This window comes from Idiotropiscis lumnitzeri, chromosome 1 (genome assembly GCF_059441095.1).
Source record: "Idiotropiscis lumnitzeri isolate Australia: NSW breed Sydney's pygmy pipehorse chromosome 1, RoL_Ilum_1.0, whole genome shotgun sequence".
Lineage (NCBI taxonomy): Eukaryota > Metazoa > Chordata > Actinopteri > Syngnathiformes > Syngnathidae > Idiotropiscis > Idiotropiscis lumnitzeri.
This window is the reverse complement of record NC_142391.1, coordinates 44648243-44669120: the sequence shown is the minus strand read 5'-3', so window position 1 is coordinate 44669120 and position 20878 is coordinate 44648243. Positions and strand designations below refer to the sequence as shown.

Here is a 20878-nt window from a genome sequence, read left to right as displayed (position 1 = left end):
AGCATTAAAAGCAATAAAAGAACCAGGAAGAAGGTTTCTGCGGAAAGTGTTCGAAAAGTGCATTTGGTAAAAGTTACTCAACAAAGAAAGTCAGTAATCATCTCAGCATAAAGCAAAAATGCTCATTACCTTGGCACATTCAAAGATTTTCACAAGGGAAATCCCCAATTTACGGCTATCCGTGTAAAGTTGACCATTCCTCTTTCCTAATTTTGACTCATTTGAATAATTCAACATAATTAAATCGTGGAATGCAAAGGAGTTTCCATAAACTCTATCATCGCATCTGTTGCTGTTCTAGAGTTTATGACCTCAAAATACCTGAAGTCAGTAGGAGTAACGCTTTATCACTCTCCAGTGCCTCCACTTTGTGGAAACCAACCTCTGGTTGATCTCTTGCCGTTGGTTCAAGTAGCATAAAATTGAATATAATCACAGATAAATGCCAACTTGCTATAGCAACCCGACGAAATGCCGTGCCTACGGTGGCCATGTTGGCACGGGCGCCTTCCCCATCATAGGACATTGAAAATAAGTCTGAACTTATTTATTTCTCCACCCATTTTCATGATGTTTACTTTCTTGTCAACACCAAACCATTCTATCAATATATACCATTTGAAAAAAATATTTTGTAGCAGCATCCTTGGTGTTTGGCCTTTTCTTACTGTCAGCACACATGCATTTCGGTGATGATGCAGTGGTTGAAATGTTGCAGCATATCTACTCAGTTTTCGCCGGAACGAGGCACTCCTTCGGCGTGGCCCCCTTGCTGGACTTGACAGTGATGCTGATGGCAAGCAGGGAGCGTGCCGGCATCCACCGCGGGGGTAGGGTGAGGGGGCGTTGGGGCGTTGGGGGTAATGACGGGAAGGTCAGACAGAATGAAAATAACAAGGAAAAACAACAGAAATAAACACAGCCTTTTTTTCCTGTTGTTGTGTTGCAATGGCCTGGATTGGACTGTCATGATTAGGAGTCTCGGTGAGGAAGCATTATTCACGCTGTGTGGGTGTGTGCGTGTGTGTGCGTGGGGGTGTGCATGTGCGTGGGTGTGTTCGTGTAGGTGTGTGTGTGCGTCAGTGCGTGTGTGTGCATTTGTGCGTGTGTCCAAAAAAATGGAGGCAGTAAATGGAGGAGACAGATGGAGATGTTTCTCTTCTCCTGCTGAAAGAGCTGAAACCTAATGGGTGAAAATTATAGGCATGTGACCTTCGAGAAAGAAGAACATGGAAAGCAGCAAAACCCTGAAGCAATATGGAATGCTACAACTCCCATTTAGAGATTCTTTAAGCATTTTGATTAGTAACTACGGATTCACTCACTGTCCATGAACTAACCGTAAGAACCTCTGAAGACCGCCTTATCTTCAGCTTCCTGTGCACGTTAAATCTTTCCCTACACAACAAGACCACAAAACTCTCTCGCTTCCTTGATGAGATTTTCAGCGATCTTGATCCCAAACTCTCTACAGGTGGGATGATTCTTGGTGGCCCGCCACAGTTCTTCCTTGTTGGCTCTCAGTGAAAGCTGCATAATGACTTGTCTTGGTCAGCAGTCACAAGTGCGTCTAAGTCGAGGCAAAGTGTTCAAAATCAAATTCATCCCCGACCACTATGGTAAAGTCGTTATGATGATATCGCCGACCTTTTTCCTCGCGTCTTCCTTCTTTTTTTCTTTCAGCCCGTTGAGGTGCAAGTTCCATTGTCTTTGTGTTCTTCCAAATCTGCCGTCTTTTTTTCCCTCATGGCTGAGTTTCTCTGCAAACTCATTTTTAGAAGCGTTGAGTTATTTTATCTCCTTTGCTTTCCTTTGTTCTTCTCTTTGAGAAGTTTTATTTCACCATTTTTTAAGTGGACTGCTTCAAAGAGGTTAGCGATGGCTAGTGTGTTTCATTTCAGGTTGGTCCTTAACTCCTCAAATGATTAGGACATTCCACAGCCCCCAGTATGATGCTTGTCTCAGCACTTCCAGTCCATTTTGTCTTTTTAGACTAACTTTACTTGGCAATGTTGCTTGGTGATTTTAATATTCTGAAAGACATTTCTAAGAACACATTCTCCCACAAATGATCATCCTGTCTCAACTCTTCTCTACAGCAAGTAATCAACTTTCCCACCTACTTAATGGACTAAATGTGGTCTGCTGTTGTGGTATCACTACAACCAACTTCATTTCAGACTCACTCCTCTTTTCAGATCACACGCTAATAACTTTTTCTGCCAACCTTACCTTTTCCGAAGTCACTGTCCCCCATGCTCTCGTCTTTTATTGACAGCCTCCACCGCTTGGACTCTCTTTTCATCCTGATGAACTTGTTGCATAATATAATAATAATCTGCATTCTCTCCTCAATATGTTTGCACCATTAAAAACCAGATCACATCCTCACCCTGGTTTAGCCCTTCTCGACGACAGTTAAAATCCAATGGAGCTCAACTTAAATGTCTCTATAAGAAAACCGGACTCAACATACGTGTGGGAACAGTCATTTTTGCCCATTTATAATAGACCGCACAAGCAAACTTAAAGGGTTGTAATTATTACTCGCTGCCCAATTTGTGTTGGACATGTACAAGAAGTCCTGCAAAGTAAAGCGTTTTTGTTCGGAGATTCTTTGGAACCCATGTAGACAAGTGACGGCAGCTCAGGTGTCCTCACTGATCTTTATCAGAAAATGCCTTCAAGGAAACTGGCGTGGTAATGTTATGTCTCATGTTTTGAAGGTGAGCAATAATTATTTACTACAGGGCTTCGTGTAAGTTTATTTAAGTACTTTGTAGTCATCCTTTGTAGTTAATGCCTATTCAGAAAACGCCTTTAGTGAAACAGGTATGGTTATATCTTGTCTTGTGTGTTGCAGTGCATCTGGCCCAATTAAAAACCACAGAATTTTACTCTCTCGAGTGTCTTCTTCCAACGCATAGAACGACATACACAAGCACATGTACACTTAGCATCTCAATCGCTACACTGACTGTTTAATTCAAGTAAAACCTACCTACGACACAACTTTAATCCATAAAATGAAGGCAACTCTAAGGCAATATTGACTCTGTTAGACAATATCTCACATCCACTGGAATCGATTACCTCCCACTTGTACTTACTTTACTGTACTTTTACTTTACTATAGTTTTCTGTCATTCACTTTTGTCATTTTTCGATTCAAAAATCAAACGACTCCATCAGCAACTTCCATCACCCTCCTCTTCCCTTAGTATATCTTCAATACTTTTCCTTGGCAACCCATCCTCTCACTTTCTAGTTTTATTTCGCCTTCTGTCATGGAAATTTATGGAACTCACTACCACCTGACCTCCTTAAAACACACTCTTTATCCCTTTTTAAAACGAGACTAAAAACAAACATATTCCGGAGTACTGATTCACTTTAATGTTGCCTTCATCATTTTCCAATTTCGTTGATGTTTTATGTTCTGTTATTTTATTGTATTGATTATTAATTATGTTGTACATTGACCTTGAGTGCCCTGACAGGCACTTTTAAGTAAAATGAATTATTTATTATTATCCATCGATTCATTATCTGAACTGTCGATCTTCATGAGGAGCGTGGGTGTGCTGCGACCTATCCCAGCTGTCTTCCGGCAGTAGGCGGGGTACACCTTGAACTGGATGCCAGCCAATTGCAGGGCACACAAAGACAAACAACCGTCCGCGTTCACAATCATACCTATGGAAAATAAGCTGTCAATCAACCAACCATGCATGTCTTGGGAATGTGGAGGAAACTGGACTACTCTGAGAAAACGCATGATGTGTGGCTTTTTTGTCCAAACAAACGACCCGACTTGAGAAATGGCGCACTTTCCCAAAATTTTGCGACACTGTGTATTTTCACGACAAACAAAAAGTGAACACTACCTCCCCTGCTCAGCCCTCAAAATGAAATGTCACGTCCTGAGCCCGTCCACGCGAAATAGGAAGATACACTTTTTAAAGATAAAAGTCATAAATCCTGAGTTGAATACACTGGAGCGAGCAGAAGCAGCTTGAATCCATCACCGAGACGCAGCTGACCTTTAATTTGTCCCGCCAGACATTTTGGTGACTTTATGTTGAAATATTAGTGAAATCCAACGGGCCTAAAGTGAATGAAGCCATTTGTCTCCTTGAGGAAAACATTGATTTGAAAACTTTTGCTTCTTCTCATTTAAATGATCTTTTGTGGATTAGATTTTTTTTCAAAGCCCAATTGAAAACAGCTCCACCATGTCGCGTGCCATCATCCACACCGCATCTTCTCATTAGAGCCGCGGAGGTGCTGGAGCCTATCCCAGCTGACTATTGGCGAAAGGCGCACTACACCCTGAACTGGCCGCCAGCCAGTCGCAGGACACACACAGACACCACCACTGAGTGGGTCCCGATCCCACACTGCCCGCACACAATTCAGGCAAGTGCACCACTACTCCATCAGTGACTTCAGTTCCAATGTGTCTTAATATTAACAATTAATATTTCCATTGCACGTGTACATCAAAAGCCCCTGTTAAACTGATGGAAAAAATATGCACATATGTGCAAAATACATGCTCTTATTATAGTGTTTTATTTTTTTTATAATCATACATTTTTTCAATGCATGTATAAAAGATCCATGATCATAACCCCACGACAACGGCTTTGAAGACAACAACAAACTAAACCACATACCGTGTTTATTTTTTTCCCTCCAGTGCATTAAAATGACCATTCAAGGATGGCACAAACTGATGAACAACAAACTAGCGTTAAGTACAAGAACTTTACTTTCTTCAGAAAATTGCTCGAGGCATTTTTTTTTTGCCTTGAGTATTGCTCTTTTATATGTACACTGTCAGAAAGAAGTCAAGCTAACCACACAAACAATTGCTCATGCTAACATGTCGTCAACACGGGAAGAAGGCCAACTTCAAAATAAACCTTCCCAAATGCCATATGGGCATCAATGCCATACGTAAGCACACTTTTATTATGAAGATGTTCCCAGCAACGTGTCGTGGTGTATCTGACCAGACTCTGTTTGCGATGTTTATTGCCGCCACAAACTGTTGCTAACGGTGAACACAACACAACGCTGTCCTGAAATAATGTTCAATTGCTAATTAAGGGTGAAAAAAAAATGAAGGTCTTAATTATGATTTGGACGACTGGTTCGCACGATGGCCTCACAATACAGTGGTGCCGGGTTCGATTCCAACTCCGGCCTTTCTGTGAGGAGTTTGCATATTCTCCCCACGCCTGCATGGATTTTCTCCAGGTACTCCGGTTTCCTCCCACATTCTTAAGACATGCATAGTAGGTTGATTGGACACTCTAAATTGTCCCTTGGTATGAGCGTGAGCTCGGATGGTTATTTGTCTTCGTATGTCCTACGATTGGCTGTCAACCAGTCCAGGATGTACCCCGCCTACTTCCCCAAGACAACTGGGATAGGCTCCAGCACCCCACGCTACCCTAGTGAGGATGAGCGGCTCAGGTAATGGATGGATGGGTTAGTTTTACTGACACTGTATTCTATGGCACCTGTTGCTAGTGTTTTGTGCTGCTCACCACTAGCAGCACTCAAGTTATAGAGCTGAATGAATCTGCACACTTTGATGCTGATAGCCTGACACAGTTGCCGTTCCTACTGATCGCTTTTTAATATTCCAGGTATGTTGCTTTATCTGGCATAATTGCTCCTGATATCACTGCTATGCACAGTTTAAATTGAAGTGCAACCTGTGTGGTGTGTCATCTTCAACACCAGTTATCCTGTACAGGGTCGCTGGAGGGTACCAGCCGACAAGATTGGTACTAGACCCTGAACTGGTCGCCAGCCAGTCGCAGGGTACACACACACACACACACACCCACCCACGCACCCCCACACCCCCACACACACCCCCACCCACATGCACGCACACACACACACACTGTCCCTGAGTGGGAACTGATCCCACACTGTCTGCATACAAGTCAGGCAAGTGTACCACTACGCCATGAGAAACGTCTACATTGTTGATGATCTAAAGATGAAAAGCCGTTAGCGGTTCATTATTAAGTGGAAATACAAAAAAAATAAATAAAATAATAATACACATTTTTAATTTGTATCCGAATAGCCAATTATTTGATACATGAGACATTAAAAACTCAAATTTCCCCAAGATGTATTTTGCCCTTGAAAGCGTGTGAGCAAATGGCGCAAATGCAATGTCAAAGCACACGCAGTCACTTGTCTTGTTTGGCTTCATGCAGGAACTTGAGCGCTTTCAAAATGCTCCTGAGAGGCAGCAGCAGCAGCATTTTTTGAAGGGGAAATCAAAGCAGAGTGCAATTAACCCTTTGACGAGCATCTCCGCGCTTCAGTGCCTGTTTTGTCACACGCTGACAAAAATCGGTGCAAAACACTTCACATCCATTACATGCGTTGCTTTGCTTTCAGGGACAAATGTGTCAAAGACGTACATAAACACAAAAAGAATTTTTCTGCATTACAATCAGAATGTTCCCCACAGTCGCTGTAAACGGATTAGGTAGGTTGGTGTTTGCCGATGACATTTCCATGGCAGCTGAACTCTGTCCCAAGGTTAAGTTCAACAATAACGAGGTGAAAAATCAATAGTGACAAGTCGAGTGAGATTATTTTTGCTTGCAGAGAGGAAACATTGACAAAAATGCAGCCACTGCTTAGAAAAGATATCACTTCCCCCCAAAAAATAAAAACATTTGTGACAAACAACGTTGAGTCATGGCTTAAATTCAAACCCTCGGTGAAGTTTTTTTTAGGTTTGTTATTTTATTTTAAATACACCCTCAAATGAGGAGGTAATGCCAAAATATGACTGGAATTGTCACCAGTCTGGCTGAAGGAGATCGTCACAAGGTCAAAAATCAATTTGCTGAACCGTTTGAGGCGTACGTCAGCAAAAAGTGATTCGCTGTATTACCTCCAAGGTGAAACCTAAACTTGTCAAAATAACCTTCAATATTTTCCTTCCCGGTGGACGTCATTGTGTTTAATGACTGCGCTGGAGTCAACATAAAAATGGAACCTTGTTGATGGCGCAAATGTAGACGTCATTCAAGCGTCTGCGTATATTTTCCGTCGACGTTCGTACGACAGTGCAAGAACATGATTTGTCATGCAGGTTGCTGGTAGCGAGCATGGGGACAGCATTAAAAAAAAAATAACTTGGTTTCTTTTCATTATGAATTATTCACATGAAAGAGAAAAAAATGTCTGCTTGAAAATCATTTTTCTTGCTGACTGCACAGCGGAACATTTATGCAAATGCAAATATGTTGCCAGCCTCCCCATTCTATTTCTCTTCTCCCTCCTCCTCCTTCTTCTTGTTCTTTAAAATGAGCCAAATAGCGTTGTCAGATCCAATGATTCTACTGTTGATAAGCCAAATATAATTCTTAATTCAAATTGACCCAAATGAGCCAAATATATTTTATTTTATATATTTTATTATCTAATCAAAAAATTCTTTAAGAGCCAAATATCACTCTGAGAAATCATTCAATCATGAGCTCGATATTGTTCTTGAGTGAATTTAAAGCTTAGTAGATGAGTGAAATATCACACTGGTATTTAGGAATCATTCCCGAATCAAATTGTTTAAGTTGAACGTTCTTGAATTAAGCTGTTCTAGATGAGTTGAATATTATTCTGGAATCAGATCATTATAGATGAGACAATTGTAGTGTTTTTAATCAAATGGTATCATAGATGTGTCAAATATCTTGCTTGAATAAAAATTTTCTAGAGCCCAATATCGCTATCAAATCGAATGATTCTTGAAGAGTCAGATATGAATCTTGAATGAAGTTGTTCTATTTGAGTCAAATATTCCTGAGCAGGGTTGCCAAAGAGCCCCTATCCAGCCTGTTTTAGGTGTATCCTTATTCCAACATACCTGATTCAAATGATCAGATCAAGGTTAACAAAAGCCGGATAACGATCCTGATTATTTGAATCAGGTGTGTTGCGGTAAGGATGCATTCAAAACAATCTGGATAGGGAATGTCGAGGATGGGACTTGGACACGCTTGTTCTTGAGTTAATGCGCATGTAAAAACTCTCATTCTTGAATCAAATCATTTGGATAAGCCAAATTAGGGCTGGGCGATAGTTCAATATAAATACGTATCGCGATTAACACATAATGGAATGAGTGTGAGCACGGATGGTTGTTCGTCTCTGTGTGCCCTGCAATTGGCTGGCAACCAGTTCAGGGTGTCCTACTGCCCAAAGATAGCTGGGATAGGCTCCGGTACAGAAGATGGATGGATGGATGGATATCAGTAGAAAATGCCTTTGTTAAAATGTTTAATTGAAAAAAAAAATCAGAACACAGCAATGTGTTCCTGCTGAATTCATTTTTCTTTTAAATCATATTTGAACAATAGAAAAGGATACATTCATATCATATTTGGGCAATATAACGGCCTCCCTTCCGATGAACACCTTTCAGTTAATAATAACCTGGTTCAGTTTGGAGTTGACTGAATAAACACTTGAATAAAAGCAAAACTTTCCCAATCATTTTCTTGGCTCTGGAGCCCCAAACAAAGACGACAGTAGAGAAGAAGAAGTCTGTGCAGTGCTGCTAGATGGATCTAATTAATCGTGTCTGTCTGCGATTGTGTGGGGATACGCGTGCCTAATTGTAAAACGTATAATTAACGACTTGGGCAGAGGAGCTCATCCAGCGGATGGCTATCGCTTGATAGAAGCAACGTCCCCAAAGTTTATTTTCCATGTTCGCATCAAATGGAAGAACCGGTTATCGCGCTCCTTCTTCTTCATTTGGGAAAAACGTGAAAGTCTCTCCGATAGTCAAGCAATTAAAGATTTATTTTGAGCTGTTCCATTTAAATGGAGTGGGGAAGATTGGGTCTGGAGAATGCCTTTGTAATTTGAGGTCGCTTTGTAATAAAATGGAACGACTGACTAACGAGGGAGACTGACAATTAAGGATTTGTCTTTGATTGCACCATTTGTCCCCTCATCGTACTCGTCAAGACCTCTCCCTCGTTAAGAAGGCGAACATTATGCAAACAATTACATATGCTGTCGTTATTTCCTAAGGCCAAATTTGTCATAATTTTGCGGGATTTCAATCTCTCTAATCAGAAAATTTCAATAAAATTGGATTGTAGACCAGAGGTGGGCATAAGCCCGTTTTGTTGATTGACGAATGATGGACATCCGTTTTGTTTACATGTTTTTTGGGGGGGGACGGATAGACAGACTAATTGACGGATTTAAAGGCAGTAAAGTAAAAAAAAAAAATAAATCTTTGCAATTAAATGTTCTATGCCCCTTCACTAGTTTAAACACAGTATTCTGATTAATATTGCATTTGTGAAATGTGAGTTGAAGAGCAAAATCCAGGAGTTTTTTCCACGTTTTGCCTCTAGCTATCGACTATAAATGACATCACAGATGCCCCAGTGCTCAGGTTACGACCAATCATGGCTCATCTCTTTTCTGAAGCAAAATTTTATTGTACTCAAAACAAGTGTACCTCTACTACAAAAAAAACGTTTTTGACTCAGACGAATTTTTGTTTTAGAGGTTTGAAGTCATGTGAACTCATTTATTTATTTATTTTACCATGCGTCAATGCACATGCCTGCCGTAATGCTACCTATGCTTTTTTTTGGAGAGAAGTGCGTGCTGTTGCTGTCCAAGCCACGCAGTATTTTGGCCGACGCGTTGTCCTCTCCAGTGCCGCTGATTGACACATTTAGCCCTGCAGCCTTCGCCGCAACAACACCTCATCCTGCCGAGAGGCGGGAGATTAGCCGGCTAATGTGTTATCGGCCGGGGAGGCAGGGGATGGACTCGGAAATGAGGAGGGAGGAAAGGAACGCTCCTCCAGGCTGAGTGACAGCTTGCCTCACTGATGGCGAGATGAGGCCACGTGAGCTGCGGCAGCGTTTGAAAAGACGACACACGCCTCATATAAGTGTGCCTTCAAGCTTCGTGGTTCTGTCAGTCAACCACATTTCGCTTCTCAACGTTCCAAACACTTCCACAGTGCTTTTTGTCAGTTTAATTTTCGGTGAAAATACTGTGAATGATTATTGAAATGATAATACTCATAATTGTTTTCAATAATAAAGATTGAAATCACGATTCACAAAACGATTATTCATTGACTGTAAAGCTTCATATTTATTCAACTACGTACTTGGTACCATTATAGCCTTATGGCCATTTATTCCTTTAAGTTGAACATTTTATTCTTGAACTCTCTATTCTTTTTAAGTACAAAATCACCTTGTAAATATCAAATGAAGTTCAATGTCTTGCATCTTTGCATTCAAACGGTGAATAAGCATCTCCCTTACCTCTTTATGCTATATATTTTATACTGTTATTTTCATAAGTCTTGGGACTTGCTCGTTTAACCGGAGACCTTGGGTATCGTATGTCGCGCCGTAGCATGTGGAAATGTGTGTTGGTACGACAAAAAAAAAAAAGAAATCAGTGGATCTCCTTTTATCCTTGAATTTTGAGGAAAGTAGTAATTCTTGAATCATTGAGAACTCAACTTTAAAGTGTTAGCAAACAATATGTGTTTTATAAAATAAAAATGCAGCCAAACGCAATTTTGGTTCGACAGGTTGTATTAAAGCAAGCGGAACCTAGGGTGTATGTCATGACGACCGCTAATGTACGCAGCCACACTTGCCTACATGAGGAGGAGCCATCTTGTCTTAGCCATCGCCACCGATTCAACGTGATATTTTCTTGGTCACAAATCGGAGTCATTCTAGTAACTTCCTATTGTCAATACCAACGGAAGGTCCGTCAATCTGTCACTGACGCCGCCTGTTTTGCTGACTCTGTCAGATGAGGCTGGAGCTACAGCGCATCCTAAATAATCAGACACCGCATGCGAAGGCATCAACCTATCTGTGTTGCGGGTCAGATGACTTTTTTGTTGTTCTTTGAAATAAATGAATAAATTATTAAATTGTTTGGCTCACATGTTCACGAACATCTAAGTCTTGTTGGATCAGGAAGAAGGCAGTGCTGATGCATTCAATCACACCCTGACTGGCAGTTGACTTTTTTTTCATTATGATGGCTTATTCGTGTCACCAAGCAAGAAAAAAAAAATAAACAAAGACAGATTTACATTCATAGGCAACTGCTGGGTGCAGGGGACAGCCCAGCCAATAGCTTGACGTTACATCCCTTCCGTACATGGCACAGTGCATTCAAATGAGCCAGGGGGGTTATTTGAACAAATATAAACCTTGACATGAACTTGGGCAAACCAGATGCTTATCAAACTTTACTATATTGCTCCCTTTTCCGCCCCATATTTGAAAATGGGCAGCCGGAGGTTCACATTAACCCTAATGAAAACAATTAAAAAGGATAAAAACAAATACCGGCTGTTGCTGTCCGCGCTGGCTTCTAAGGGGCAGTGTGATGCCGTGCATGAATGGAGTACATAGTTGTGAGAACAGATGAAGTTGCAATTGAAGTCCAATTTATTTTCGCAGATTGGGAACAATTAGTGTATTCGAGTAGTGTTAAGTTACCTGTGTGCCAGTGTTTCCGCAATGTTTGTGTGTGAAGGAATATCACTCACGAAATCAAGGCTAATTTCCATTTAGCATGTCATTTTGTATTTAAATTTGCAGTGTGCTTTTGTTGTTGTTGAATATTTAGGTTTACCCAACTGGGTGTGAATAAAAAGCTTAAAGGATGCTTAGGGGTGGCAGAATCACACACGATACACGCTGGCAACGCGAGCAACATGATACATTCAGGGTATTTTACAGGAACTTGAAAACAAGCCGCGCCGTTCTGCACATTCATAATATTCCTTTGATTCTATCATTTTAAAGATTGAAAGAAGCAAAATTTGCCAAATAATAATAATAATAATAGTTAATATTATTATTATAAATTTTTTTACTCATTAAAGCTCAATCTAAGGTGCGGCTCTCTTTTTTTGCTTCCTGAATATTGATGGTTTTGGCGATGGGAGGATTTACCTCTATCGCCATGAGTTTTATCTTGTCTGTCTACATGTATTGCTCCACCATTTGTGTTCAATTATCCATTGCCTTCAGGGTAATAATAACATAACATTGACGCTTGCGTCGTTATCCTTTTATGTTATTTTGCATTGTCTGTTAGCATATTACAATGGACTTATAGAAAACAAAGCTATGCTTGTTTTCAAAACAATTAAAATTTCTTCTCTTCGTTTTGAGAAGAAATAATCGGCAAACTGGTTGAGTAAAATAACTAACTAAATACATCATCTGCACGACATCTCTTATCTAAAAAAAGTAGGGCTCGCTTCTATCTGGAGGCACCTCCTTTCCACCATGAGTTTGCTATTCGCGGCCCGTTCGGTTCCTGAGCAGTGTGTGAAAGGAGAATGGGACCTTGGCGGCTGCAGCCTTGCCGCCACTTGAAGCCTCATGAAATTATCTGCCGCAAATTGAATGAAGCTCCTTCCCTTACAACCATAATGGACTCCTTGCGCCAGCCGCGGCCACGTGAAGCAATTTGCCATCCAACTTTGAGGCCAAGGTCGTATGCTCATTGCTCTGTATTCCGGCGACATTAAGGTGACCTCCGGCAGGCCACTGGCTCCTGCAACTGGATTACGACATTCGCGTCTTTTCAAACCACCACGCCAAAGATTCGCTTACAAGATTCATGCGAAGGTGTAACGCTGTCGCAACAATTTTTTATATTGTTGATGCAAATCTCATGAAACGGCGGACGGGGAATTTTCCACATATTTTGCTTTCATTCTGTGGACAGTGTGCTGCTCCTGCTGGTGCCTTGACCACTTGGTTGATTCCTGTGTGGAGTTTGATTGTTCTCCGTGCCTGCGTGGTTTTCCTCCGGGTACTCCAGTTTCCTCCCACATTCCAAAATCATGCATGGCAGGTTGATTGGACACTCTAAATTGCCCCTAGGTATGAGTGTGAGTGCGGATGGTTGTTCGTCTCTGTGTGCCCTGCAATTGGCTGGAAACCAGTTCAGGGAGTTCCCCGCCTACTACCCAAAGACAGCTGAGATAGGCGCCAGCACCCCCCTGGCACCCTAGTGAGGAGAAGTGGTACAGATAATGGATGGATGGAGGGAATTTGAATCCCTTTATTCTAAAAAAGGGACATTGTTTCATGGTCAGAGCAGAAAATGCGGAGCCATGAAGAGATTATGATTGTATTAGTAGTTTGCTCTTATCCGTCAGAAAACTGTCAAAAATTATGCTCATTTTTACCTACGTAAAGCCAATGTTTGAAAATATCTTCAAATCAGCACAAAGGTAATGAAAAAAATATCGCACTGCATTCATGAAAGGCCACCGAAATATGAGAATCATTACTGTTGAGAGGCTGATTTAGACAAATTAAGCAAGGTCAATCAATTTCAAAATAGTTAGTTGTCAATTGATGAATTGCTACGTCTACAATAGGGGTGGGAAAAAAAATCAATATTGCAATAAATTGTTGCTAACTCTGTCGCAATAAATAATCGATAGCCTGGCAACAAGTATCGATATTTTAAAACAACACACATAATGGATTTACCTTGTTGTCACTGTCCGTATTTAATCTCTCCTGTCCTGTCTGTGGGGGCGCTAATGCCGCAAACGGTTCTAAACCTGCCGGGATCAGCAGCCGGTGAAGAGTGTAAAGAATTTACCATAGCAGAAGAACTAATGCAAGAATGGCGGAAAACCCAGAAAAACAAATCAGAGACCCCCAGGCGAGTTTCCACTCGAAAGTGTGGAGACGCTTCGGCTTTTTACGAGACAGGTGACGGGCGAACACTAGATAAAGAGTATGCAATCTGCAAGAACTGCTTTGCAAAGGTAAAATATAACATCAACACTACGAATCTGCAAAGCCACCTCGTTCACTATCACGATGAACTACTCGCAGGTGATAAAAAAGGTGAACCAAGACAGCGGACAATCACTACTGCTTTTAAAGCAAAGTTTCCCTTCGGGGTGCTCTTACGTCTGAGCATGTTCATCAGTTAGTGTTCCTCAAGAATAATATGCCTTGATGTGTCCTCTGTGCGGTTTAACGTGAAGCACTTTATTGACAGTTGCTACTGATATTTTAGGTTCAGAAAGCAGTGCAGTGTCTTGGTTTACATAAAACATGGTATTAATGTTTGTGCACTTTAATGTGTTCAGCTGTACAGGGAACTGGTATTAATGTCCATGCACTTTAATTTGTCCAGCCGTAGCTACAGTGTTAAGACACGTATCGGCATTGAATAAATGCATAATTACAGATGTTTTCATTTTTATGGGCATTTTTTTTCTTTTTCAGTCACATATCTCGTGATAAATTGTTGAAGAATTTTCTAACAATATATTGAATATTATAGACATTGTGTATTGTGATATGATCGTTATCGCCACATATTGTCACAGTATCGAATCGTGAGTTACCCGTATTGTCCCACCCCTGCCAGGATGGCCGAGTGGTCTAAGGCGCCGCGTTCAGGACCCAGTCTCCCCAGGAGGCCTGGGTTCGAATCTCGAATTTCCCCATTGTGGGACTAATAAAGGCATAATAAAGGCATTATTACAATTCCAACTAGTGTGAAGTTGTTTCTTCTTTATCATAAGTTGTTCTTGTAATTGTTTTAAGATAAAACGTAAGCATAAAAGTGTCCGTCAGCAAATCTGCAAAATTGTTGTTTCTTGTTTTCCAAAGTACAAGAAGATTTTTCGAGTCTATTTTTAATTCAACACTAAGATAGCAATTCCACTTTTTCCACATATTTGGACAGTTTTAAGTTAAACTCTCCCTTGCTTGAGAATACTACGTTATTGGCACAATAGTGTAGACAATGAAGGAATTATTGAAATGCAACATTAAAAAACAAACAATGATGCATCTTGCGATCGGCGCTGTGATCGCTTATGTTTTTTTTTAAAACAATCAAATCGGGCTGCGCCTCAAAAATCCTTATCGTGTTAAGTTTAGCTGTAACGTGACAAAATAAAAAAATAAATAAAAGGAAGCACTGTGACTACTTTTCGGATGCACTACGTGTGCGTGTTTATAAAGTGTCAGGGATTACTTCCACATGGCAACAAGTGAACGTGACGCCCGTGTAATTGGAGGCCGGCGCTGACATTCTGTTAAGATTTTAAATTGGCTTCGGTGTCTCTCTCACACACACACACACACCCCAACACACGCACACAAAAACACACACACAAAGGCTGAAGCAGTTTTCAAATTTCCATGCGGGAGCTTGCTAAATGCTCTTCCTTTAATTGGATGATGAAGTCGAAGCCAGACGGCTTTTCGCAGTGAGTGGGAGGAAAGTTGTTTTTTTTCTCTTCTTACACTTCACTTTTCAGTGGCGAACTCTGAACTGTCAGCCGGAAGAGTTTCCAATTAAAGTGATTTCCCTCAGACGGTCTCGTAATTGGAGGCATGTTTGGCTTGACTGCACCGTAGAGACGAGCTTTGTTGGCAATCAACGGCAGCCACCCGCCACATTGGTTGTCGGCAACTTGTTTGAGTTCAGGGTAGGAGTGCGGCTATTGAATATTTTGGTATTCAGACATCCTCCTGAAAATTGATTAATTGGGCATTCGGATAAAAGCATACACAATAAGTCCTGGGGCTACGACGTACTTGACCTTTGCTGTTTCGACTTTATGACGGCCGTGCTTTAGCCGACATTTTAAGTTCACATTGCAGGCAAATGCGACCCAGATCGGATTGGCACATTTGGCCACTCTCAAGGTTTTCAAGGTTTAAACACTGCACAAAAACTAAAATCATTAAAGTCTTTCATGATTGAAAATAATAGCATCTGGTTCGGTTTTCTCCAAAAGTGTATTCAAGAAAATGGGAGTTATTGAATTTGTGTTTATAGGTGTGACTTTAATCTTGTTAAACTGCCAGTTAATTTGCCGTCCTTTCATAAACAAGTCCGACTAAGTTGGAAATGTTTGTGCAGCCACAATTTTACACCACATCAAACCCCAATATGGAACAACAGATATATTCAAATCAATCTTTTGCAGAACTGGATGGATAAAGGTGTGTGATCATTACGTCATCTAGTGGATGATCAGGGAAACTGGCTCTCATTTGAACATTTTTGGGCCCTTCACAATCTCACATGACGAAGCACGGAATTTAAAAAGATTTTCAAAGCAATTCCTCAAGCAATCAAGCAACAGATTGAAAACATGGGCCTTGAAACTTTGGCTGCTCCTAACTTTTCACTATTGCAAATAGCTGAGCAAAACTTCTTGGAAAAAAAACATGCCGAACAAAAACCTCATAAAACGTCTAAACGTCAACCACTTATTCAACAACACAGATTCTGGTCAGAAGGCCTGGTAGGGCGTTTCAGCCAGACGCACCATCTATTTAGTTAGCACCAAAGCGGTCGCATGTAGTTTCTGTTATTTCGCTGCTTGGATGGTGCCAAATCCGTCTTGCCGCTACATCCATCAATGGATGTTTTACGAGGGCAAAAGTCGCCTGGGGAAACGCCGGCTTGAACTTTGGTCTGGGCTGCAAGATGGACTTTGGGTTTCAAATTCCAGTCAAAGTGGGGTTTCAAGTCAAGGTTAGCGTTTCAAACTCGAAATGTGTTTACAGTGATGAAAAGTTTGGATTTGGAGCTTAGTTTAGGATTTCAACCCTCATTTGAAACCTTAACCCTTCTTTTAAATCCCAACCCAGGTTTGTAGCCAAAAACCTGAACACTTTGAAATCATTGGTTCTTTTATCACAGACAGACTAGTAGGTTGTCATTTACCAGACATGTTTCGATGACAGTGATTCCTCTTCTTCAGCCTGTCACATGATGGTGTGTGACTCGTCTTTATTATGAAGGCGTGACCGGCCAGTCAATTTTTCGCTCCCTCCACGATTCAACTCCAGGTGGTAGAGAGCATGTATGCTGCCTTGTCGCTGTTGATGGTCTTTGGGCCCCGCTTCCTGATCTCAATGGCCTTCCTGATCCAGCACTGATGTTTGTTTTCTTTGGTGTGGAATACTTTGGCCTTTTCTCAGTCCATGATGTGATTTTCCCATTTGCAGTCATCGCTGATGGCTGACTTGTGGTGCTCTTGTTGTGCCTTTTCTTTTATTACTGTTTGACTGGTTTATGTCTCATTCTTCAATTCATTTTGATGTTCCTTGATTCTTGTGATGGAACTCCTGTCTCCCTGATGTATGTTTTATTGCATGATCGGCAGGGTATTTCTTATCCATTTATTCTTCAGGTGGTCGGTGAGTTTTCGTGTGTGTCCTTTTTCGAAAATGTCGTCTGCACAGCGTTTCCACAATAATGGTCTGTATTCTTGTGGTGTTGCTGTGAGTGCTTTCTGTTTCAGGCCTTCTGTCAGAAAACTGCACATGATGGCTGACAGTGAGTCTCTCACGACAAATCCTTCTTTTTGACTGTTGATGGTGTTTCTGAATTGAAAGTATGTGGATGTGGCAATGAAATGAACATGAGTGATGTCTTGTGCTGTGAGGTTTATGGGTCTCCTGAGTGTCTTGCCTGCTTTTAGTCCGTTTGTATGGTAGCCTATGTTGGCGTTTATGTGCAAAGGGATATGACATCATGTGATATAAACATTTCATACTGTTCTACTTTGATAGTGTTGAGTTCTGTAGACAGTTATTTGCATTTTTACAGTTTTGATCTGTGAGTCCTAGGCATGGTTTTATTATTTCTGTGAGTGCCTTGGATAGGTTGTATTTTATTGGTCCAATACTGTCTTCTACGGGGCGGAGCGGTGTACCACGTTTATGTATTTTGGGGGTGCTGTAGATCCTGGTGATAATGTTGGCTGTGGGTACTAGATGTTATATGACTGTTTGTCTATTTTATTCTAATTGAGGAATGCTTTAAGTAATTCCTTGAGTTTATTTTTGTTTTCTTCTATTTGTTCTTTCTTCTTTACCTCGTACGCGTCATTATCCAGTAACAGTAACATTTGTTGTTCACATTGTTCAGTGTCCATTAGAATTGTACTTATGCTTTTGTCTGCTGGAGGATTGCGACGTCTTTGTCATTTGCTCGTGTTTAATGGCTTTTGCTCCCTGCTTAGTGATATTGCTGGGTGGTGGTTTGGCCATTTTCAAAATACCTGCTCATCTCATTCTGGAGTGTTTCTTTTTGTCCTCATTTTCAATTTTTCCCATGCTGACTGTGTTGCCAAAAGGAAATTGTCATGTGGTATATTTCTGGGTGTGATGGCGATATGTTCTGTTTGTACCTTGACATGATATGTATCCATTTATCATGTCTGAGTGGTCCGTCTCAGACTTGAGACTGTCCAGTTTATGGATGTGTCAACATTTTGTGATGGTCAATTCTGGTTTGTGTATGTCGCCCAAGAGTCTGTGTAGTGCTGTTATGTTGTCCTTAAGAGAGGAGACCAGTGTTCAAACTGTTCCGTTTGCTGCTGTAGTTCACAGTGAATGTTGTTGAGTTTAGTAGTCGTGGACCGTATCCGTTCTTTGACCAGAATCATCCTCACTTTTTTTCATTGTATAATAATTTTTAATCCAATATTTGAAACCTTAACTCGGTTTGAAACCGTTACTTCTTGTGTGAAACCCTTATTTGAAGCCTTAACCTTTGTTTGAAACCCTCATTTGATTCCCTAACCCTTGAAACCCTTATGGAAAACCATAATCCTTGTTGAAGCCCTAATTGTAAAGCTTAACTCTTGTTTGAAACCCTAACTTGTTCTTGAAACCCTCATTTGAAACCAGGAATCTCATTGAAATGCCAATATTAAATGGTAACTGTTTGAAACAAACTTGGAACCTAAATTTTTGCTTTAAACGCTAACTTGATACCTTAACTTTTGTTTGAAAAACAGTTTGAAGCCATAACACTTGCTTGAAATACAAGCATTGTCCTTGTATGAAAGCCTGATTTTGAAAGTGTGTCGTGGCCAAGCAAGCACATGTGTTGGCTTGCGTGCGGTTGGCAAGCGGCTCAATTCGGCCGGCAGATACGAAAAAACGGGCAGACGACTCAACTTTGTTTTGGTTTCCGCTGTGTCCGTCGAGCAGCTTGTTCACCACTGACGGTGTGTTACAATAAGTCACTTCCTATTGGCGTGCCGAGGGTCAATGGCTCAGCCTGCGTTCACAGCTCACTTTTGCTTGCTTCGGTTTGTTTGCTTTCAGTTCAGAGGCGGAGGCCCACCAAATGCCAGGCGACCGTCAGAGAGACGACATTGCCGCCGACTCTAAGGTGACGAGGCCCCACTAAAATGAGAATGAAAATAAGATCATCCATCTTTTTGTTTCTTTATTTGTGGTTATTCAAAAATTCACTCAAAAATTCACTTTCATTAGTGTGCGACCGTTGGAATGGAAAAAAAAGTGTTGTAATTTATGCCCAAAATAAGTTGTAATATTACACATGTAGCTATAAACTGTCACAATTTGTAAAATAAATCATTCCATGACAAGAGTCTCAAAACTTAAGTCATAAGGAGAAAGTAACACTTTCAAACCAGAATAAGGATATTACAAGTCAATGTTGCAGTTTGTTTGACAATGAAGCTAGAGTATTACGAGGGGAAAAAATTATTTGCGTTTATTAGACTGTCATAAGACACTGTCATGATCATGACACAAAACCTGTCATGAACATGAATGAATCCTTATGACAGATGTCATTAAGTGTCATTCGATGCAAAGTTGACATGGTTTAAAATGACAGACATCATCATAATTCATTGTCTTATGAATAAAAGTTGTACTTTTTTTATTGATAATGTTGATATACTGCAATAAGAAATCATAATATTACAAGAAATTGTCAGAATTTGCATGAGAATGATGTCACATTATTAGGGGAGAAAAGTTGTGACTGAGAAAGTCCTCTGCACGATGTTAACAGTAGGTCACAATATTACAAGAATCGAACGGAATTTGGAAGGTGGTTATTTTTCTTTCATCTCCGGTTGATTTTCTGTCATTGTGATAATGTTTGAATCTTTTTTCCTCCAGCCAGGCGGCATTGCCGACGGCGACCAGAAAAAGGGGGCAGTTGCAGACTACTTGGTACCTCCGACTGGCGTGAGAAAAGGCCATCGCCATCGTCACGATTGTCAGCATCGTCGCCATCGCCGGGCCAGAAGGTGTTGATGCGACTCCAGGGTTAAGACACAGAAAATTTACCAAGCGTCATGGTTGTTCGACATTTGAAAAACAAATTCCGACTTTTCCATTTAGTATGTCTTTGTCTCATAATACTTAGTTGTTTTTGCTTATTAATGTTACGACTTGATGATTGTACTTGTCCTTCAACCACATGTACATTCTCAATCAAAGCTACGATTTCAAATACTGACTTGATTTTTGTACAAACTTGATTTCTTGAGCAATTACGATTTACTAAACAGACTACCACTTTTTTGTCATATCTACATCCTCAATCAAAAACCCAACTTTTTTTTGTAATGCCACAATTTACCGTAAAATCCAGTGCATAATATGTATTTTTCACTGCCCAAAAAGATCCCTATCACATATAATAGTGTTACAAAAATTTTTTCTACTTGTTTAGACGTTTACCAGTGCTCAGACTGTAAAAGTTTATGCTGCCAACGGGGTAAGAAGGCCAACTTCAAAACTGATAGGGTCGCTGTCCGGCCGAGGCCGGAAGCGAAGAGTGAACTCCACAAACGCTGACCACAAGAAGAGTTTCAGACCAGGTGTTTATTGGGGCCGACAGAGAACAATCAATCCATATCCTCACTAGGATATGGACTAGTGACAAGCATAGATTTAGGAGTATATATACAATTACAAGCGTCGCGAGCGACGAGAACAGAAAACGCTGGTGGACCGGGTCG

The 20878-nt window shown here is 40.8% G+C and overlaps 1 protein-coding gene across 2 annotated transcripts in view; it reads left to right on the top strand.

The window, feature by feature from the left end:
• The window catches only part of srrm4 (serine/arginine repetitive matrix 4), a 58889-nt gene that overhangs the window by 8845 nt on the left and 29166 nt on the right, over positions 1 to 20878 (top strand). The window contains exons 2-3 of one of the 2 annotated variants that reach the window (XM_088302538.1): positions 19200 to 19266; positions 20031 to 20161. The exons of the other annotated variant lie outside the window; for it this stretch is intronic. Of the exons in view, the coding sequence (XP_088158664.1) occupies positions 19200 to 19266; positions 20031 to 20161 (198 nt within the window). The remainder of the gene's footprint in view (positions 1 to 19199; positions 19267 to 20030; positions 20162 to 20878) is intronic. 2 annotated transcript variants of the gene reach the window in all.